General features: G+C 36.8%; 2 protein-coding genes across 3 annotated transcripts in view; one reads left to right on the forward strand and one right to left on the reverse strand.

Annotated features, from left to right (window-relative positions):
• The window catches only part of LOC150088527 (protein arginine methyltransferase NDUFAF7, mitochondrial-like), a 106716-nt gene extending 89786 nt beyond the window's left edge, over positions 1 to 16930 (reverse strand). Inside the window, exons 1-2 of the mRNA XM_090370218.1 lie at positions 16711 to 16930; positions 12130 to 12281 (exon numbers count right to left, since the gene is read on the reverse strand). Of these exons, the coding sequence (XP_090226344.1) occupies positions 12130 to 12281; positions 16711 to 16819 (261 nt within the window). The 5' untranslated portion in view covers positions 16820 to 16930. The remainder of the gene's footprint in view (positions 1 to 12129; positions 12282 to 16710) is intronic.
• A 26-nt stretch (positions 16931 to 16956) lies between these two features.
• Positions 16957 to 24031, forward strand: part of LOC150088528 (ERO1-like protein beta) — a 176134-nt gene continuing 169059 nt past the window's right edge. For both annotated transcript variants that reach the window (XM_090369548.1, XM_090369551.1), the window contains exon 1: positions 16957 to 17397. In XM_090369548.1, coding sequence (XP_090225674.1) covers positions 17236 to 17397 — 162 coding nt within the window. In that variant the 5' untranslated portion in view covers positions 16957 to 17235. The remainder of the gene's footprint in view (positions 17398 to 24031) is intronic.

The following is a 24031-nucleotide window of genomic DNA, read 5'->3' on the forward strand; positions in this document are numbered from 1 at the left end:
TCTGATTGTAGTTTTTGAATCTGTATTATGAAGAAGGTGTTGATGGGCAATCCAGCACGTTTGGCTGATCTTGTGTAGAACACATTCGATGTGACAGTTGAACCTAAGGTTTGGGTTGAAGGTTACACCGAGATCTTCGTATTTAGTTACACATGGAATAATTGCACCCTCCAGTAAGGGTTGTATGAGTGTAGGACACTTCTTCAGAGAGAACACCATAATTATGGATTTTAGAGGGTTCAGTTTAAGACCGAAATGGTTGAGATAGTTAGAGTGAGCTATGATCTTATTACAGATTTCCAATGTGATCACTCCTCCGTTGGCTGATGGCGGTATTTCCGTAAGGAAATTTATATCGTCAGCATAGGTAATAATATCATCTCTGTTATACACAAATGGAAAAAGGAAGGTGGTAAATAGTAGCCCCAATAAAACACCACCTTGCGGCACACCTGCATTGATGGATCAAGTATAGGAGAAGTTGCGATGAGTGAGGTACACTGTTTTATTCCAGAGGAGTGAGTGAGTGAGTGCAGAAAAGTGAAAACGTCACCTTTTATCCGGAAGAAATTGGTTAGCAGATTCAGAAGGGCTGTGATATTGAGGCTATCAAAAGCAGCTTCGATATCAGCATAAACAACCGCCATTTCTGCTCTAGAATCAAATGCATTTAGAATTGCCATTTGGACTGTCAGAAGGTTGGAGACAGTTGATCTATTGGAGAGAACATAATGGAGCTGCTTTGGTGGTTGTGAAAGAAGATGGCATGTTATGTGTGGAAGAAGGCCTTTTTCCCATAGCTTTAGGAGTGTGGATACAGTGGATATCAGTCTATAGTGCTTCAGCTGGCTTGGTAGTTGAACTTTTGGTAGTGGGGCAAGAGTGCATTGCTCTAGGATGCAGGAAACACTCTATGAGAGAGGCTGGAGTTGAACAAGTAGAGCAGAGGATCAAGAATATATGAACTGAGGCACTTTACAATGAAATGCGGGACTTTATCCGCACCATCAGTGCATGACGGACACAGCGAGTTGTGGCTTGAAGGAGCTGCTGTCAATCGATTTGAATGGAAAACAGCTCATCATCTGGACCAGAAATGGAGTCTGGTTGGTAATTATATAGTTGTGTGGTGCTGTCCTGAAATCTGGCTACATAGTTGATCCATTCAACTGGATTGAAGTTGGAATCTGGTTTAGAGTATGGCAATTTGCCTTTGGATAAGGTCTTGTCAGTATATTTTTTAATGGCTTGAAACTTCAATCTGTTAAACAGTGCTCTAGATTTGGAGTAATGAATTCGGTCATATGCTATACCAGGCTGTTTCCATCGTTTATGGGGTGCCTCCGTAGCCAGGTGGGCAGGAGCAGCAGTGCATAGTACACGCTTCTTGATTAGACCGGAGTTCGAGCCCGTGACCACCAAATACAGAGGATGTGGAAAGATCAGGGAATGACCACCGCATATCCCTGGAGCAATATGGCCTTAGTTGCTAATGCTCCTAAAACAACAAAAACAACATTGTTTATGGAGGGACTGTTTGCACTTGAAACTGTAATTTAGCTCTGTAGACCACCAAGCATTAGTTCTAGCAGAGATAGCGAACTGTTTAGCTGCTGAGAACATTGTAACAGTGTGCAGCCATCTAGTTAATATGCCTAGAGCCAGTTCCGGGTCTCCTAATTCAAGAACTCTGCAGGAAATTAATCTTGCTGCTTCAAGGCATCTGTTTGGTTGTAGGAAGGTGGCAGAGATGATGACCTTCCTTTTCACGTTGTTGAAGACATGGGAATGAGACATGAGTCGGGGAATGAAAGTTGGGCGTTGGGAGCTGCAATAGGACTACAATGGGTTCATGATCGGATTCAAAGTGAGTTTCAGGTTTAATGTCGACGCTACAGGAAGCAGACAACAACTTAGAGCAATCTTAGCTCTAAGTGACTCATGAAGATTTTGGAGACTTGGCAGTAAGTTAAAATCTCCACAGATGAGGTGGATGGCAGATGTATGGAGCGTATTTATTAGCCAGAATGCAATATCATTGATTGTCTGAGCATTGGGTGTTGGGGGTGTATATATATATATTGCACTGAGATCTAATAAGCATGAGTTTATCTTGACAGTTACAATCAATGCTTCGAACAGATTGGAATTGCTGGAGACCACGTGTACAAATTCAAGTCTACTGGCATTTATGATAACAGCAACACCCCCTCCATAGGTGTGAGATCGGGAGGTGAAGAAAGATTTGTAACTGGCAGCTTGGGCAGAGGCAATTGATTCTTGTTGTGGTTCCAGCCAGGTTTCAGACATGCAGATGACATCAGCCATTTGGGACAGGAGTATCTGCTCAAGTGTCTCAAGCTTATTCTGAATACTGCAAACATTTTGATAAAAAATCTTGAGTGTAAGATAACACAAGAAACCTTCAGGAGTGCTGATTTGTAGACAGGTTTTTCTCTGTTGGCTTTTTAGCACAGTTGGTTATAATAGTTGGTATCAGCTGAGGGTGGAATTCATTGGAGCTGTGGCATTGCAGAGATTGATCAGAGGTTTTGTCATCAGGGTATGTATAGGACTCGTCATCGTGTGACTCTGGTTCCTGGATTTGGGACTTCTAAGAATAGGAATACCTATCATGGTGTCACACTTGGGAGTTGTCATGGTGGGATAGCAGATTAGCCATGGCTGGATGTGGGGTGATATTGGATTTAAGTTCATAGTATGGCCTGAGTAGTGATCCAGATGGCCAAAGAGCAGTCGTTGATATGGAGCTGAAATACTGTGCATTGCACTCAACTTTGAATGATGTATGGAGGGATGCTTTCTTAAGAAGTGTGACAGACACATTAAGGTGCAGCTCTTGCATTATGTATGATTCGATATCATCTGGAGTTGTATTTGGGGCTAGTCGGGGAATGAATAGACTTCGTCGAAGACAGACAGTTGGCAGGTGCATCACTTGCAGCTTGGAGGTGGCCGAGGTGCCCATTTTAAATGATCGCCTTCTCTTTAGTACATTTGGGATTCCCAATTTACCCACTTCAGGGTGGTAAGGCTTACTGCAGTAACTCTGGGACACAAGTGGAGGAGGTGCAGCTACAACTTCTGCCCAGGATGGTTGCAATGTTTGCAGCAAGGGGCTGCAATTGTGGATGTCAGGTTTCTTCGGCATTGTAGATTGATACACCCGGCTTGGATACAAGTAAGGCTCAGTGCTAGTTTCGGGGTTGGGTTTCCGTTGCAATTTGGTAGAGGGCTTTTGTGATTTGTGGAGTGGGACACTAGGTGGTTTATCTGGGTTAGCTGATTCTTCCATAGGATTGGCAGGGTTTCTGGTCTAGTTGTCCTGGCAGGGAAGTTCTTCGGCTATCTGGATTTCGGAGCAATTAAGTGTTTGGCCTGAATTCAGAACAGTAGTGCTGTAGGATAGGTTATAGTGTACCTGATTAGTAGTGCAGGTCTGTGTTGTGGCACATTTAATAGCAGGACCACCATCATTACATCTACCCAAACTTAGGTTTTGAGAAGGTTATCAGCTATGGAGGATATGCAGTTATTAGTAGTGCAGGGCATGCGATATTTGATAACTTCAAGAATTGGTGTTATTATAATTTCAAGTGATTTACGGTTCTTGAAGAGGCATGTGGAGGGGCTGGGAGACAGAGATTCAGCAAGTGAAAAGTCAGTTTGTGTAGACACATTAGCAAGGGTGATAGAAGGTGGAGAGTTCCTTCTTTGGGGATCTGCATGCAGGATATTAGCAAAGTCTTCTGTTTAAGTTGCTATAGTGGCAACACTGCGATGGTGGGACTTATCCTTCACTTCTCTTAGGTTAGAGAAGCTAGAGTCTTCATCATCATGGTCAACTAAGCAGGTTGCAGTTACTGATATCACAGTGGGAAATAAGTCTCTCCATGGATCCAGCACATATCTGGGAAATAGTCAGCTGGATGAAATGTGTCAGCAGCTGAGGAGATGGAGGTTGTAGATGTATCATTATCAGCTACGAATGGGACTGCGATCACTTCACCATATTGTTTGTCTGTGCAACTGGTTAGCTGCTCACAGGACCTATATTTTTTCGGCTGGTTGTTCTTGCAGGGAAGACACATGAAATTCTCGCAACACAGGGCGTTTAATTTATGTAGGGATTTTAGGCCTGAATATGATTCGCAAAGCAAGGCGGAACACAATTTACACAAGACCGCTTCACTGACTTGCTTGTTGCAGCGGCTGCAAACGACAATAGTCGTCTTTAGTTGATTTTTGGTGTTCCTGGACGGCATTGCAGTATGATGGCAAGCAACAATAATGACTTTTAGTGGTTACCCTTCCAGGGAGGAATGTTAAAGGCAAAGCAGAACACTTTCTAAGAAGGAACTAAAATTACAGTATATCAAAAACACCACAAAATATTTCATTATGGAAGATGGTGTATGTGTCTTTAAAGATATTAGTGGTCTTCTGAACAAACTGGGCACTGAATACAATCCTAATGAATGTTTATTGATGCCTCAAAATTAACTCTAAAAGCAGTTTTGCTATACAATGGAAATGCAATCCTATCATAGGAATGACTGTGGTGATCTTAAGGTAACTGGATTTCTCACTGGTCTACAGGGAGGTTTTACAAAATATATATTTCTATCAAGAATAAGTAATATAAAAATATGTTGCACTGGTTGAAGCAAAAAAGGTTCTTCTTCTGCCATTGCATACAGAGCTTGGATTAATGAAGAATTTTATTAAGGCTCTGGATGATGAAGGAAATGAATTCTGCTACTTAAAGAAAATGTTTCCCAATTTAATAGATGCAAAACTGAAAAAAGAATTTTTCATTGGGCTGCAAATAAACTCCTCAAAAGTGACATATTGAAACAAGGCTACAGTACTGAACAAACAGCTTGGATTTCTTGGAAGAAGGAAAGATGATAATTATAAATCTCTGGTGTCAACTTTACTGTAAAAAATGTAGGAGATGTAAGTAATGAGCAGGGGGAACACTTTCATCAGGACATATCCACAATGGAAAAGGAGTTGGAACCAGTTTTCTGGAATACTGCCATGATGAGAGATAGCTGGTTTCTTATGAGGAAAAAGCAAAATAGGTTATAAGAAAACTCTCTGATTGGCAAACATTTCTAAGGAAAGAGAACGTATGTAGCATATTATATTTCATTAAAGTACTTTAAAATGAAAAAGTCTGATTTTTAAGACAGCATATGCATTATTGTATGAAATTAATTGGCCACTCATAAATTACTGAAATTTCAGTATATCTTTCAAAAGAGACATAATTTTGGTATTTTTAATATCATCCCCCACAGTTTAGCTCTTTTCTTGGAATAGCACTATTCACTCGAAACATGTTGGGAGGAGTTACCAATTAGCAGGCATTCAGATGGCTGAGAAGCCCCATCAAAAATGCTTTTTAGTGGCTCTTCAATCCATTTTTCAATCACCTGTACTTCCCTTCATGATTTCAATCACCTGTAATATATGCAATAAACATAATTAATGTTTACTGCCTAAATCATAATTTATGCAATAAACTGTTGCATACAGAGTTTGGATTAATTCAATAAACATCTGCAACAGATGAAACTCCTAATAGCTCTTTCGTGCAACAGGAAAAATGAGGGCTCAGGTTATGCCTAATTATATGCATATGTTGAGTGGTATCTGTCACATGCAATTATTCACAGTGAGCTGGCTTTATTGACGTGCACTCTCCTCCAATCAGTAATACTTTCTGGCATTGTGACTAGAATCATTACCTGGAATCAAACTACTAACATGTGCTTTACCTTTCATGCAGCAGTATTTGTGTTATTGACAGGATGGCAAACAACTGTATGATGATATTGATAGGATGGCATCTAACACTCAACACGTGTAAAGATAGTTTTATTTTAAAAAATTAATTTAAAAATATATGTTTTTAATATTAAAACTGGATTTTTCACATTTGTGTTCAGAAAAGATAGAAAAAAAAGCTGGTATCATATAGTGTACAATTTGAAATTATTTATAGCTGATTCATGCATGTGGGGCTACTTTGTAATAGAAGAGACCTCAGGCGTTAGGTATACCCATATTGATAAGAATATTGTAATCACTGACCTGAACATGAAAAAAATATATTTAAAACAAAAATACATAGGCATTAAAATAACTATAAAAGAAACAAAACTATTATGAAAATAAAATAAATCGTGTCCCTGAGCAGACAGCTATGGAAGTTCATTCCGTGTTTGCCTCAGTGTTGCAGCATATGTGTCCTGTGAGTTCCAACTTATCTCTCGCACAGAGGAATGTTCCTAATTCCTTACGTAAAGATCAGGAGTCAATTTTACCTGCAGACAATGGTCATTCTAGTGTGGTTATGAACAGAGAGGAGTATGTACAAAAGGCTGTGGCATTATTGAAAGATTCCCAAGTGTATCAACCTACTGGGAAGCTATACATTAAGGTTCTTGAACAGTTGGAAGAATCAGTGAATAAGTTTAAACTCTTTTCTTTAAGAGCTCTTTTCTTAAAGAGCTAAAAAAGATATTTCTTGGCTAAATGCCTAAGAGTACGAAAGAATTTATTTATCCATGGGTATCCACCACCATGGCAACTTGTTGTGATACCATCACTTGGCAGATACCACTACTCAGGGTTGGTGGTATCTGCCGAGAATAAGTAACATTAGTCTTCTCCATAGGTGAAGTGTTACTTATTCAATGTAGTGCAATACCATGGCAACTTGTAAAGGTATTCACAATATGAGATATAATCAAACGATGCATTAAAACTACCTTGGTAGTAGAAATGATGTGTGTGCATTACCCATGCATAAATAAATTCCTTCAGTGAATAAGTTGATATAAGTCTGGTTCATAGATAAGAAGATCAATAAAGCTGTGCATTGGAGACTTCCTGCGATGGGTTGCCGAGTTCCAAGATTTTATGGGTTACCCAAAATAGATAAAGTGGGTGTGCCATTATGTCCCACTGTTTCATGTTGTGGCACCCTGACACATGAATTCAACAAATTCTTCTCTAATTTATTTGCTCTGTTAGTTGGTAATACCATGCACATGGTTAACAGTAGTTGTTCCAAATTTTTACATGTTAGTAAGTTTAATGTTCTGGAGAGTGAGATCATGGCTTTCTTTGATGTAGTTTCTGTGTATTCCCATCCAACCTGCTGTTGCTTTTGCAAAGCAGTTGTCAGAGAGGAATTTCATGTTGAGGGACAGGGCCTCCCCTCTTCATTGAGGATATATGCCAGGCTTTGAGCATTCTTTTGCCCTAATTTGATATTCACTTTGGCAGACCTTTGTATAAACAGATCCAGGGTACTGCTGTGGGCACCTCGGTTAGTGTGCCTATTTCAATTATCACCAAGGTGCCTGAAGAAGAAATATTTGCAGGTTTACCTGTCCATTAGGCTCTGGCATAGATATGATCATGGTGTATTTACAATTATTCTCCAGGAGTCTGAGGTGCTACTACTCCAATATCTCAATTCTCTGTCAACGTACATTTCTTTTACTATGGAAATGAAAGCAGACAATGCCCTGCTGAACTAAGATACCCCAGAAGGGGTATCTTAGTTTGCCATATGGGGGGGTGGCCAATTGGGTACCTTGATATATAGAAAGCATATGTGCTAGGACCAGTTTACTAATTATAAATTGGCTCATGCTCCGGGGCACTTATATAGTACAGTGCAAATACTATTCTGGCAAAACTGAATGCATATTGACAATATCACCGAAAGAGAGGCTGAGTTTGCTAGAATTTGGGCTGATTTGTCCAAATACGACTACCCCTCCCCTCGTGTTCTGGATAGAATACAAATGCAAATGTGGCGAATTGGTTTTTGCCCTGGGTGCGACGATTCAAGCATTATCACTGCATATGTTCCCTACTATCCAAGGTAGTAGTAGTAGTGGCATGTGATGCAAGAAAGCAAGTGTATGAGCTTATGCAGCATCAGCCAAAAAAAAAAAATTACAAAACAATTCCCTCTAAATGTTTGTCCAGTTCCTCCTTAAATTTATTTAACTATCAACTTCCACAAAGACATATGGAAGTTTGTTCCAGCAATTAACCACCCACTGGCCAAAAGACAAATTTCCGCACATCTATTCTACATCTGTCTTTCCTCAATTTGAATTTATGCCCCCTTAGGTTGGTAATCTGAACAAGTGGAAGGATCCCATCAGAATTCAGCAATGTCAAGGCCTTATACACCTCAATCAGATCACCTTGCAGGTGCCTAGTCTCCAGCCGCTGAAATTTCCAAAACTTAAACCTCTCCTGGTAAGAGGATCCCTTCATTCTCCTCACCAATCTTATTGCCCTTCTCTGTATACGCTGAAGCAAATCTACATCCTTCCTAAAATGAGGCCTCCAGACCTGTACGCAGTACTCAAGGTGTGGCCTGACCATTGCCTTATACAGAGGTTTGATTTGATTTGGATTTTATTGGCACATTAGCAACTAAGCTATAATGTGCCAAATCAAGGTCATATATAAAAAGTTAAACATTCAGTGACCTAATTAGTTTGGCCACCATGTCGAGATATAACATAGATATAAAAGGTATAAAAGTAAAAAATATATCAACAAAGAAATAACAATACAAGGTAAATTTTAAATACGAGTAAAAACGTTTACCGATTTTAAATAGTTAAAAACAGCAGACGCATTGTCATTGTCAGATAAAATCTGACTGAGTGTGTAAGGCTCAGCCAGATGACTAAAAGCCGTAAAATAAAAATCACGTTTGTGTCTAAAACATGGCTTATACAGAGGGACAATCATCTCCTTTTCCCTGCTAGCAAAATTCCTGTATATCATTGACAAAACCCCATGACCTGCCCTGGCAGCCTGTCTGCACTGCCCAGAAAACTTCACATCTGACTGCACAATTACTCCTAAGACTTTTTCATTTTCTACCACCCTAAGTGCAGTACCACACAGTTGATACGTTCCTCTGGGGTTACTTCTACCCATATGCAGTACTTTGCATTTGTCAATGTTAAACTTCAGTTGCCACTTCTCAGCCCATCTGCTCAAATTTTCTAGATCCTGTTGCAGTAGCACACTGCCATTATTGTCATTAACAACCCTGCCAACCTTTGTATCATCTGCAAACTTCTACACTAAGCCTGATATACCTTCATCAATATCATTGATAAATATACAAAACAACAGTGGACAAAACACCGAATTCTGTGGGACTCCACTAATAATATTAGTCCACGAAGAGCAGCACCCATTGATTACCACCCTCTGTCTGCTCCCACTCAACCATCCTTTTATCCATTGTAGCAACTTACCCTTAATACCATTCTGCTCCAATTTGTACAGTATTCTTCCATGCGCAACAGTGTCAAAAGCTTTCCTGAAATCCAAGTATATGATATCAAAATTATTTTTTGCATCCAGTTCCTTTGTAACCACATCATAATATCCAATAAAATTTGTCAGACAAGACTTTCCCTTAACAAACCCATGCTGTGTCTGAATTATTGCTGCAGTCTTGTCTAGATGATCCTGCAATGCATATTTAACCAGTGACTCCATTATTTTACCCAGAACAGAAGTTAAACTAACTGGTCTGTAATTACTTGTCACTCTTTGATCCCCCCTTTGTGAATTGGGGATACATTTGCATATCTCCAGTCCGTGGGGTCCTCCCCTGAGTCCAAGGATGCTCTCATAATTATGGTTAAGGGTTTGTTAACTTCCTTTGCTGCCGCCTTTAATATAACTAGATAGAACCCATCCACCCCAGATGCCTTTCTTATGTTTTCAATTTCTCCTCCACTTTGCTCTCAGTTATTACAAAATCATTAAACACCCTGCTACAATTTGATAATCTTCTGGCATTTTCAATCCTTAATAACTCCTCATGTAAGAATGTAGAGGCAAAATACTCATTCAGTTTGTTTGCTATCTGAACAGGATCATTAACAGTCAAACCATCGATATCAAGTGGACCAATTAGATTCATCCCCTTCCTTTTAGAGTTTATATAAGTAAAGAAATCCTTGCTGTTTTTCTTAGCATCCTTTGCAAAAGATTTCTTGCAATCTGCCTTCGCCTGCCTAACCCCTTTGTGACTTGATTACAGACAAGCTTATATCTGCCACAGGCTTCTGTGTCGCCTGATAATTTATATGCATCCCATGCATTTTTCTTCTCTGCCACGTCTCATTAGGGGCGCCTCCGTAGCCAGGTGGGAAGGAGCAGCAGTGCGCAGCACACGCTTCTTGATTAGACCGGGGTTCGAGCCCGTCACCACCAAATACGGAGGATGCGGAAAGGTCAAGGAATGACCACCGCATATCCCGGAGCAATATGGCCTTAGTTGCTAATGCTCCTAAAAACCAACAAAACAAACAAACAACAACAAACGTCTCATTAGTTCATTTGACAACCATTTAGGCCTAAACCTTGAACAATATTTCTTAATAGGTATGAAACTTTTAGTAGCTTCCATGATTAATTCCTTGAATGCTTCCCACTTAGAATTTGCTGTTGTTAACACCACCAGTTTATCCCAGTGTACAGATTTTAAAAACTGTCTGAGAGGACCCCCTTCGTTCCCTCTCACCAATCTTGTCCTTCTCTGCACAGGCTCAAGCAAATCTACATCCTTCCTAAAATGAGGCCTTAAAACCTGTACACAGTACTCAAGGTATGGCCTGACCATTGCTTTATACAAAGGGATAATGACTTCCTTTTCCCTGCTAGCAAAATTCCTGTATATCATTGACAAAACCCCATGACCTGCTCTTGCAGCCTTTCTGCACTGCTCAGTGAACTTCATATCTGACTGCACAATTACTCCCAGGTCTTTTTCATTTTCTACCACCCTAAGTGTAATACTACATAGTTGGTATGTGGCTATAGCCCCTCCCTAATGATAATAATAATGTGGATTTTTTTTTTTTTTTTTTTACTGCTATATGATGATTCCCTGGGACATGGCATTAGAAACTTATCCCTACTGCAGAAAATCCTGTGACTGCTACCGACAGAATTTTCAAAATAGGAGTTGAGGGATCAAACTTAAAAGCAGCACTGTGCAGAATCCAAGCAAACAAAGAAAAAATATCCCAATTGCCATTCTCACAAAGAAAAGAGGCAAACTGTACTCCTAAATAATGTCCTCTATGACAATATAATGGTTTTGCCACTTGTCCCTCATTTGGAGTTGCCTGGGTTTGAGTCCTGCTGTAGACTGGAGGAATTTATAAAGGCTTATTAATCAGGGCTGCAGTCGGCTGATCTCAGGCAAAGGGAGTAGGGTTCCACATCCTGTGAATTATTCTAGATTTTTTAGCAAGAACAACATGCATATCAGCCCATAAAGTACAAATGTGCAGATATAATTCACAGTGACACAATATGATCTAAGTCACCGATGTGCCTCAAGCCAACTACAACCAAATCCTAAACAAGGTAATTTACTATAGCAAAATTATGACCTTCTTAATGATACTGGGGCGCATTATAGCCTTAGATGCTAATGTGCCATAAAACTCTAAAACAAACAAACAAACAAACAATAATGATACTGGTATTAAATGGATAACCAAATAAAATCTACCCAGGAATACGGAAACTGTTGTCAACAGACTCCGCAACATAAGGAAACATATCTGACCTACAAACTTTCAATTTTTAAAAATCAGGTTTCCTAATTTTTATTTGGAATTCCAGAGGTTTCTTTAAATTTGGAACGAGCCTTGAAACGAGCTTTCATTATGTAATATATACAACTCTTATATTACCTGCTTTTCATCACTAGTAAACCATCAAACTCAAACAGGCAGTGATACCTACATTTTTTTAGTCTTGAACCGTCAAGTTACAATTAGAATGCATACCTGTTAACTTGACATCATCATCATTAACAAATTGATGTTAATAAGCATATTTGATAAAAATTATGAATTGTTGAAGTTTACACTCAATGCCAATATTAATGGATTAAAAAGCCAGTTTCTAAGCAACTGTTTGCTGAAAGACCAAAAAATAATATGACAAAGAAAATACACTAAAAATTGTTTTTCTCTTATAAAGTCTGAATATAAATAATAATATAATTTTCAAGCTTACCCAAATAGGATGTGTTAATACTTCTTTCATATATTCAGCTACAGTAATAGGTCCAGTAGAGAGAATTTTTGACCTAAGATGCTGCAATAGCTTTGTTTCTTTAGATTTTGAATGGGACACCACTGAAAGATTTCTTCTATTATTTATAAGACCTAGAACATATAACAAGATTAATCAGCTATTAAAATGAATGTTTAAAAATTATTTTTATGATATTAATAGTAAAAATGAATAATAACAGAAGTAGCTAAGGTATGTAATGATAACAATAATAATAGTTTTCACAATGAAAAATTTTATTATAAACTACAATGTTGCCCCTATTCCTTTAACCCAGTGGTTCTCAAATTGGTACAAAAAAAACATGATGTTATAAATTAAGTTTTCTGACCTTGGTAATAAGTGGAAGGAGAGATTATCAAGAGCAGAGGACCCTAATTGTGCCACAGTTTGAAACCTCTGCTTTATTGAAAAAAAAAAAAAAAAAAACTAGCCTTTATTTCAGATTTACGAGAAAAACTTGTCATCCAAATGGAACCAATTTTGATTTAAATTTTTTTTTGGTAAACATTTGTTAATCTCAGCTGACCTCTGGTAGTTGCATTTTGCTAGCAAAAGTTTTTATGAGCTGCTAGAGAATTTTGAATTTCTGAATTTGTAGCTATGTATGCATGCATTTGATTCTGACTATTTTTACTCTCTATGTATCTGATATTATAAATATTTATTTATTCTGCATTATTATCACTAGTGAGAAATTATGTATGGTACTCTTGTTATTAAATGTAATCTGTTTAATAATCTAGTCAAGGTTACTTTAGAGTATGGATATGCACAAGAAAAATAAAATCTTTATGAAATGTTGTTGTTGTTGTGGGGGTTTGATGGCGCATAAGATGCTTTGGCTTATGCGCCATCATAAGGCAAAAAATATATGGATATATATTAAAAAAATAAAAATGAAAAAAAAAAGGAAGAAAATCAGTAAACATTGGTGGCTGCAAAGCATTACCAATCACATGTTGAGGAAACAATCAGAATATAAAATAAGGATATGCAGTTGTATGGCAAGGCAAGTGGCGAATAAAAAAAAATGAACCAGTATGTAACTATAGCAACAAATGAAGGAGAGGGGTCAATAAATAGAGATAAAGGTAGTTGCAGGAGGAATATACTCCTAAAATAATTTAGAAAGAATGCCAATAAACAAGAATGTCAAATAATATAAATTTACAAAAATGTCAATTAGTTCAAATTTAGTGGCACCAAGTCCAAATTTCATGAACGTGACCAAGAAGTGTGAAACAAAAATATATAAATAAAATAGGTATTATTATTATTATTAGCCATATGGGGCAAGGAAGCCTGAGGCTTATGCTGCACCAGCCAAAAAAAAAATTCCTGAGTTACCCTGAGTGAGAGGTAGAAAGGAATCACCAAGAAAGAGAAGAATGATGACATCCAGCTCAAGATATCACCCTGGATATGCCAAGACCACACTCACCAGATGTGAGCCCCTGGGGTTCTTTGTGCCCAATCTAGTCAGAAGACCAACAATGGTTGGAGTTTAAAGAAATCTCCCCCCTCCATTTTTTGCTGTAACTATGTGCTGGTTTACTCTTTATTTGCTACTTACTTGGCTTGCCATATGACTGACATATATTTTCTTTTTTATATTTTAATGCTTTGCAGCCACTGATGTTTCCTTACAATGCTGATATACTGATTTTCTTCCTTTTTTTCCATTTTTAATTTATTTATTTAAAGTTTATTTTTATGTTACATGATCAGAAATGAGACACTCATACTGTCATCTACAGTTTGATTTCTTTTGGATGTACTCTCAACTGTTATTCAATGTCAGTGGTTCTGTATTGGCTTGTAAGCACTTTAATCTGTTACACGCTGACTGGGCTAGCCGGGTGGGTAAAGTGCCTGCCTGGTAACCCAAAGGTCGCGGGTTTGAATCCCGCCTCGGGCTTGGATCAAAGTACTACAAAAACCTTGGGAGGTGCATTATGGCCACAGAAGCTGATGCGCCAACAACTACAAAAAAAAATCTGTTACACTATAATTTTCCATCACATATGGGCCACCATTCAGGGCCAGCTGCTGCACAGGGCACCAAAATTTAGGGGGCACAAAATAGAGAATTATGAAGAATTTGTTGGGGGGTTTATATTAAATAATTTTACTATGTTTTATTCGTTGATATAATTTATATTATAATAAATAACATTATTATATTGCAAAATGTGGTTAATTTATTTATTTCCTAAATAATATATTTGATTCTATCCTTAAGGGGCTCTCATACATTGTATTGTTTGTAAAATAAAAAAAGTAAGTATTTTTCAGTTAATAGTAAAAATATAATGCATAAACTTAACAGGAAGTTGGAGAGTGCTGATAGACCCGAGGCTGGTTCTGCCACCATTATTCAAATCTATTGCATTGGTGGATTGATTAGTGTATCTGTAAGGTTTGCAATGCATTAATTTGTTTAATGTTTGAAATGCAGTGACTCTGCAGCCATTGTTGTTGTTGGCATCAGGGCCAGATTTACATATTAGCTAAACAAGCTGAAGCTTAGGGCCTCGCATTACAAGGGGCCTCACTCCATCTTAAAAAAAATCCTTTTTTTAATATTGTCACAGAAGAACTGTAAGAGAGAAAGGCCTCACATATGTTATAGTTTAGGGCCACGAGTTTAAATCCAGCCCTGGTTGGCATTGTAGTCTTCTGACGAAATGAGGCACAATGGTCTATTTTATTTATTTATTTTTGTTTCGCACTGTTGGTGACATTGTTATGGTTGGTTTTTGTCTGTTAATAGTGATATTTCATGCAGTTTGGACCTGATGCTATCAAGAAATCCACTAAATCTGAATTAATCAGCATTCCTTCTAAATTATTTAACAGTACATTTCCTCTGCAACACCCTTTATCCCCCTGCCATTTTTTGTTTCTGTAGTTATGCACAGGTAATTGTATTTGCCATTTACTTGGCTTGCATATGACTAGCATATTTTATCTTTTAATTATATTATTATTAGTCATATGGTGCAAGGAAGCCTGAGGCTTTTGCTGCACCAGCCAAAAAAAAAATTATGAGTTACCCTGAGAGAGAAAACAAGAGTCAGAAATAGAAGGGAATCACCAAGGAAGAGAAGAATTATGATATTTAACCCCAGGGGCTCACATCTGGTGAGTATGGGCTTGGCAGCACAACCAGGGTCCTGAGCTGCATATCATCATTCTTCTCTTTCTTGGTGATTCCTTTCTACTTCTGACTTTTGTTTTCTCTCTCTCTCAGGGTAATTGAGAAATTTTTGTTTTGTTTTTTTTTTGGCTTGTGCAGCATAAGCTTCAAGCTTTCTTCCACCATATGGCTAATAATAATATTCAGCTCAGGACCTTGGGTGTGCCAAGCCTATACTCACCAGATGTGAGCCCCTAGGGTGAATATATGTATATTAAGGCAATCTTATACCCCATAGATTGGAAAAAACAAAACAGTGTTTTGACACACATAATTTGCAAGCATAATATTAACACTACATTGAGAGTCAGTGATATTTCAAGATTTCTTTAGAAATTCTATCATCATACCAATATGCAAGAAGGCTTCAGTTTCAGTACGCCACTGCTAAACTATCAAAAAAAATCACTGTTGAACTATCAAAAAAAGTATTTTTTGATAGTTTAGCAGTGATTTTCATCTAGATTTTTGCCAATACTCCTCATGGAATAACTTTCTTTATACAGAGTTACAATAACATACCTTTTTTCAACACTCAATTCCTTATTTCTTGCCAAGTTTATAACAAAACACAAAAAACTTACGCCAGTCTTTCTGAATGATGGGTGTTAAGATTTTATAAGTTATGGCTCTTACTATTAAAATTTATATTATTGCAAAACACTCTGAAATCATTTACAATCTTATATAATATTAAAACAATACACTTCCACTTTCTAGAATATTCTACAATCTACATTCTACTACATTTAGAAATCTACAATGTTCTACCACACTCAAGAATCTTCTACACTTTTCTGGAATATTCTTGAAATTTCTTAAATATAATTACAGTGTACTGATTTTTATACATAGAAATATTTCAATAAAACTGATAAACAATTGGTCTTAAAAACTTTGAAAATTAAGAAAAATTAAACGTGATTCCAATCTTTTAGGCTGAAGTGTATATATATATATATATATATATATATATATATATATATATATATATATATATATATAGTGGATATGGCAAATAGTTAACAGTTATAAACGTAAGATAATTAATTATAATGGTGATACAATCAGTGAAAACCTAAACAAAGAACCTGACAAGGGAGAGAAGATCTGATTAATGCCATCAAATTCTGACATTTTTCAGAAGCAAGCTAGCATTCATTTCTCAATAAAGCAGTTTTTCTTTTATCATCGGGCGAGGGCAATGACAGCTATCACAGCACTTAGTTACCACCTGCTCATTCACAATATGTTCATATATATACATATATATATATTTATCGTTCATCCATTTCAACGTTTTATATTTGCTGTTTTACCTGTAAAATAAAACATGTGCCGTGTTCTACTACGAAGTGTCATCTGTTTCGCGTATTCCAGTTTAAAAGTCAATAAATGGACATTTTTCAGAAGCAAGCTAGCATTCATTTCTCAATAAAGCAGTTTTTCTTTTATCATCGGGCGAGGGCAATGGTAATCGGTAGTGATGTCATCTAATTACGTGGAGTTTTTCACGTAGGATCAGCAGCATTTCACAACAAATTCAAGGCAAGAAAGGTGCAGGTTATTTACATTGTTGAGAGAGAATTCAAGATTAGTGATTTCATCTAGCTATCAAGAAGGAAATGACAATTCAACATTGTGTCACGTGATTGAATAACAAACAGGTGTATACACATACAGACGTAGTTATTTGTGTTTAGGATCAGAGTAGCAGGAAGTCCTCGTTAACGCTAGAAGCTCAATTACTTACTGGAATTTAGTGCTCACATAATATCATTACAAAAGCGGTAAAAACGGCCAGTGATTTACCTACGTCATAAGTATTTAACTATTAAATAATCATGTTTAAAAAAATTTTTATTTATATTCTTTCAGTCATAATATTATATGCAGCTTATACTTTAAATCGTACTGGTATCCCGCAACATGAGGAATTGTGTATCGGAGATGACGGAAGAAATTCATTGGACGATGCTTTAGAAAAAACTGCATGTTTTTGTAAAGTAAGGCTTTACTTACATTTTTCTTTATAGTTTTATTACATTTCATAAGAAGCTTTTATGAAATAAATATAATGAGGACATATTTAGATAATGTCAGTCATCATTATACCACAATAAAAAAAAAATTAAAAAAATGCACGTACACACACGCGCACACTTTCTCCACGTTTTTTTTTTTTTTTTTTTTCAGGCTGCAAGTACAGATCCATGGGCAGGAAAAATTGTCAATTTGTTATGCAGATGACCACTAATTCCGGAGAAGTTTACTAATTAAATCAAATATTTTCAATTTCTTTAATGCTTTTATACTGACTACAGTAAAAGTACACAACTAACGCTGTGAAGTGGGAATCGTCTCAGAGGCAGCTGAGAGGGCAAAACGATTTAACCGTAAACTCGTGAGCAAACGTTGATCCCACCCCAAATTTTTTTTTTTTAAAAAAATACAGGTAAATATTGAAAACAGTAGTGGAGAAACTTTTTGCGTTTAAAGTTTCTGAGCATACAAATCTCTAAAGACCAGTTTTTCGTCTGACTCAACAGCAATCGGCTCCAAATACCACATTCTAACTTTATGTGCTCATGAACTACATTGATTGCATCAGCAATGTTAACATCTGAAATATTATATATTAGCCATTTCATGTGACCTTAATTTATTTGTTTTCCTATGAGTTGTACTTTTTTCCAAATGTTTGTTCTCATATAATGTAAGCCCTTATAACTGCCTCATTAGTTGTCCCGAACCAGCTTGTAATTATCAGAGCTAATAAACGGAATTAACTAACTAACAATCACTCATTAATTAATGATTATACTGATTGATTAATATGTTAATAACCAATTAATTAAACCGATTACACATTGTAAAATAAATAACTCATTAAGCAATAACTAACTCGATATTTCCCTAATTAAAAATATGAGATACTGTGCAGAGGACCAAGACATGGTTAACCCTTTTTTGCGATGGGATGTTACATTAATGGCTAGCATCACAAATAGAAATATAAACAAAAGATATTTATTAATGGTTAAGGCAAAGCTAAGTAATATTTGACAGATGCTCTCAAAATATTCCAAAATGAGCATTTGCAACCTTTATACAACAGTTTTGGTAAACACAACAATTATGGCTGAAATGTTATCAGAAGCCCTCAGTTTGCTTCAGTTTATCATTTCAAATGGAAAACAAAATGAAAAGTTCACCAGGTGCAAACTAATATTTAGTTGAACCACCTCTGGCCCCGATGCCAGCAGCACACTATAGATTCATTGATAAGATCAATTTCTGAAGATAATCAACTGATAGTTCGTGGTTCCAAATATGGCTTCCTGAAGTTCACGAAGGGTCTTTGGTTTCTTTCTGGCAACTGCAGGTTCCACACAATGCCAAAGTTCTCAATAGGATTCAGGTCCAGGCTGTTTCCTGGCCAGCTAATGTAATGGACCATTCTTCCAACCATTTTTTCACCTGTAACAAATGTAAACACATTACTGTCGAACCTCTAATGCAGAAATGAAGCTAAAGTAACTACAGAAGTGCCTACTTACACTTTTTGCCCGATGACAAGGAGCAGAATCGTCCTGATAGATGCAGTTACTTGGCAATTTGAAATGGTCTCTAATGGTTGGCAACAATTTGCCTTCCAATATAGCCAGGTATCCATTGGCATTTACAGAACCTTTTATAAACTGCAGGTGACCTACTCCGTGATACGAAATACACACCCATATTATTTGGCTGGTAGGAATTTCATTGTAGACACCATACAGTCTGGATGGTATTCTTCACCCCGTCTACAGTGAGTCATTTGTCTCCCATCAGAGCCATGTAGATTGAATTTCTCCTCATCCAAGAAAATAACTGACTTCCACTGCTCTGAGGTCCATTTAACATGCTCCTTACACCAAATTAATTGGGCCTTTTTCATTTTTTGTGTGAGGAGAGGCTTCTTCTTAGGACGACGGGCTATAAGTCCATTTTTGAAGAGGCGTCTTCTGACTGTTACTGCACTTGCTACCACTCCTGTATGTTCTTCCCATTCTCTTTTCAGCTCAGATGAAGAAGCTTTACTGTTTTTAAGGCATAAGCGCTTCAAAACGCAGTCCTGTTTTGGCATAGAGACTCGTTTACATCCAGTTCCTTTTTTTTCTATCAGCAGAACCAGTATTCTTGAGTTTGGAAAGAAATATACTCACTGTCGACTGATTACAAGACACTCTATAAGCAATATGACGGGAAGAACATCTTTCCTCACATAAAGCAACAATAGCACTCTTTCTTCGTGGCATCAACTGCACGTAACTCGCCATCCTGACATAAGCAAGGAATGACTGCAATTCTTGCAGAGCGTGCTTATATAGCTGAAAGTAACAGCTAATGCAATATTACATCATTACCTAAGCGTGTCAATCTTATCTGATGCAATCTGTAAGAAATATTGCCATATACTTACGTTATTCGGATGACATTTACAATTTTAAGGGGTGATGCCATTTCTTTGAACACCAGTGTATGTTAAGGGAGGCAGCAAAACAGTTAAGAAAACTTTTAGCCATAATTATGGGAGGATTCAGGGGAAGTTTCTGTGGACTGGACATGTGTGAATGTATCCCTAATTTAGAAGGGGTGGTCAAAGGGTGATGTAATTACAGATATTAGCTTGACTTCTGATCCAGAGAAATGGATTCACTGATTAAAGAAGTAAACCCAGACCATTTGAACAGGAATATAGTTATACTGCAGTCACAGCTTGGATTTGTGAAGGGGCGATCTTGTCTGACCAATCTGATTGGATACTGTAATGCAGTACCAAAGGAAATCGGATGTCAAAAATAATTCTGACATCATATACAGTAAGTGCCGGTTATAGTGATCACGTTTGCAAATTGAATTTTGATTCTAAGAAACGGTGATTCTAATAAGCAAAAATCGGCAAATATTATCCGGAGGCTATAAAAATAAAGATATAAAGCACAATTTTACACTTTTGTTACCAAAGGTTTATTATCAATTAAATGATACATAAAAATCAGAAGAATATTCCGAACAAAATAAAAATTAATTTATCCACAGGTTAGCAAAATAAAAATAAATTTATCCACAGGTTAGCAAAATAAAAATAAATTTATACTTATGTACATAGCTTAATTAATATACATATTAATTAAACATAACAATTTGTAATATGATTATAATTTAAAATAGTCACTTACTTTAGATTGCTTTAAATTATCAGTACAAAGTCTATTTATAGATTTTTCAATATTGTATAAAAGTCTATATTCACAATCACTTGCACTAGTTTCTTCTAACGCTCTCCTCAAGACGGCTATATCTTCACAAGTTTGCCGTTTTGTAACTGGATTTCGTTCGGGTTCATCTTCATTTTCCTCCTCTCCTCCTCCTTGGCGAAATTATCAGTAACAGACTGTGCAATTTCTTCATCTGTTAAAGCTGTAGTAACTTGTAGATCACCATCTGTCCACCCAATCATTAAACTTCTGTTCATCCATATCTTCAAGCTTTTCAACGTGATCAGTATCATGACTTAGTTGTCCATCATGAATAATTAATCCACGTTTTTTAAAACAGTTGCTAATGCAGGTTTTGGAAACTTCATTCCAGGCACTCATTGTCATATGAAGTGCATCTAGAACAGTTATCTGCTTTGCGATATCGGATGATGTTTCCAAACCTTCATCTATAGATTGGATGATTCTTTGCCTCATATCCAATCTATAAAAGGTCTTAAAGGTTTTTATTATTCCCTGGTCAGAGGTTGAATCAGTGATGTGGTATTTGAAGGTAGAAAAACTAATTCAATGTTTTTGAAAGTCAGCTTTGGATGAGCTGGGCAGTTGTCCAAAACCAATGCAATTTTTTTGTTTTTCTTATCCAATTTCAAATCCCATTTACGAAGATAATCTTCAAATAAAGAAGCTGTCATCCAAGCATTGGTATTATTGGCATATTCAACAGGCAGCTGTTTTACTCCTTTAAAACACCTAGGCGATTTACTCTTGCCAATAACTAACGGCTTCACCTTGATTGTTCCCGTCATGTTGCATGTTAAAAGAACTGTAATCCTGTCCTTGATCTTCTTTCCTGCAGATGCAGAGGAATTTTTAAAAATCGTGCATTGGTCTGGGGTAGCCGTGTACAACCATGTTTCATCTGTATTAAAAATGTCTTCAGGATTATAAGTGCTTAACACAGTTTGCCAAGATTATTGATATTTTTAGGATCAGATTCCAGAAGGACTGCATCTTAGCTCTGCCAAGCAGGGAAGTTTACTCTGATTTTTCAGTAATGTTAGTGAATATCTAGTGTATAAAGGTTGTTCAAATGAATAGAGGAAATTGGTTTTAGATACACAAAGTTCATATATTCAGTGATAGAGATGCATGACACAGGTGTCACATAGCATATAAAGTGTACATAATAATTGCCATATAGAGCTGCTATACACAGCTGCTTGGAAGTTCTCTTATGCCTGCAGTCCAAACCCATATAGTCTTTGGCATCTTATTTTCCATAAACTGTCATTCAAACAGGTTTAGAAGCTGAATGTTTAAATTTTCCAGATTATAGTGGCTTTTGAAGCAATAGATGTTCCATATGTATTGCAATAGCAATACATATGGAACATCTCTCTCTCTCTCTCTCTCTCAGGGATAACTCAGAAATTTTTTTTTTTTTTTTTTTTTTGGCTGGTGCAGCAAAAGCCTCAGGCTTCCTTGCACCATATGGCTAATTATAATAATAATACACCAAGAGGTTTTCAACCAGGTATTAGCTGCAGAACCATCACAGTCCTATTTTTCTCCATGAAGTTTTTTGTAAACAATATCATGCCTCTCCTTCCATCTTGTCAGCCATTCATCCATTGCCTTAAACTCTTCGTGTAGTTTTTCAGCAAAATCATTAGCTTTTTGAAGAAGAATACTACAATTGATTGGCACATTAAATGAGCTGGCCTGTTTGAACCAAACAAACAGAGCTTCATCTACTGTTTGGCATTTCCCTTCACGCTTCCTTTTCTGGTTTCACTAATCACATTAATGTTTAATATGTGACATGATTTTAACAATTTTGATAAAGATGACTGAGGCACTCCTAATTTTACTGCCGCTTCCCTTTGAGACATATTGCCTAAGTTTAATTTATCATATGTTTCTGTAATTCATAACTTATCTTTTACACTCAAATTCACTCTCTTTCTGTTCACTGACATTTTTTTTGGTAGTAAAATTTAAAACACAGTAAAAAAGGTAAGCTTCAATCAATAACAAAGCACACAAATTGGAACTAACACAACACACGCAAGTAAGATGAAGTTTAGATATAGAAATGAAGAGCAGATTTCAGCGAAGGGGAAACAGATTTCACCATATAACATAAAAACACAGAATTCCAGTTATCGGTATTATCGCAAATGAATAAGATCAAGTTTACTACCTGTTTATTGCACTAACAAAAAAACCTAATAAACCGGAAACTGCAAATTGTTTTTATTGTATTATGGTTGTGACCTCCAGAAATGTGCTTTAGAAAAATATCTCAGAGAAGTTCAAAATTGATTCTTATAACCGAAAATGTGATTCTAGTAAATAATGAAAGTGTAGTGCATTTTATTGATTTGGATCGGTTCTTCGAAATTTGATTCTATTGAACAGCTGATTCTAATAAGCAGTGATCACTATAACCGATGCTTACTGTATTTAGATTTCGGAAAAGATTTTGACACTGTTCCACATAAGAGACTTCTGTACAAGTTATAACTTGCAACAGGGTCAAGTTACTGCTGTGGATAAAAGGATGGTTTAATGGGGGAAGACAAAGAGAGGTTATCAAGGTAGGCACTATTCTTCTTAGACAACTGTTATTTGTAGAATTGCCTTGGGTTCAGTAATGGGCCCATTGAAAAATTAGGCAGATGGGCTGAGAAATGTCAATTGAAGCCATTCACAAATTAGGTACAGCATTAGGCAGTAGTAGTAATCCCAGAATAACATACTATGTTATACCACACCCAGGGTAGTAAAGAACAAAAATGACCTGGGCAGTCAACAAAAATGATCGTGCAGTCAGACCTGAAGTTTTCTGAGCAATGCAGATTGGCTGCTAGGACAGCCCATGGGGTTTTGCCAATGATATATAGGAATTTTGCCAGCAGGGACAAGGAGGTGATTATCCTTTTGTTTAAGGCAATGGTTAGGTTACAATTTGAGTAATGCATACAAGTCTGGAAGTGTTATTTGAGAAGGGATGTGGATTTGTTGGCAGATGCAAAGATGAGCAACTTAGATTATTGAGGGGGAACAAAAGGATACTCTTACTATGAAAGATCAGTTCTGCAAATTCTGGTATCGGGAAACTAGGCACCTGTGAGGAGATCTGATGAAATCTTTAAGACTATGAATGGATTGAGTAAGCTGATGGCATCCTTCCTCTTGCTCAGACAACTCATGTAAGAGGGTATATATTTGAGGAAGCATGTTTCTAGGTTAGATGTGCAGAAATTTGTCTTCAGCCAGTAGATAGTTGATTGTTGGAACAAACTTCCAACTAGTGTTGTGAAAGTGGGTAGTTTGAGTAGATTCAAGGAAGAGCTATACAAATTATTAG

This window comes from Mastigoproctus giganteus, chromosome 3 (assembly GCF_048544385.1).
Source record: "Mastigoproctus giganteus isolate SK-2022 chromosome 3, ASM4854438v1, whole genome shotgun sequence".
Classification (NCBI taxonomy): Eukaryota; Metazoa; Arthropoda; class Arachnida; order Uropygi; family Thelyphonidae; genus Mastigoproctus; species Mastigoproctus giganteus.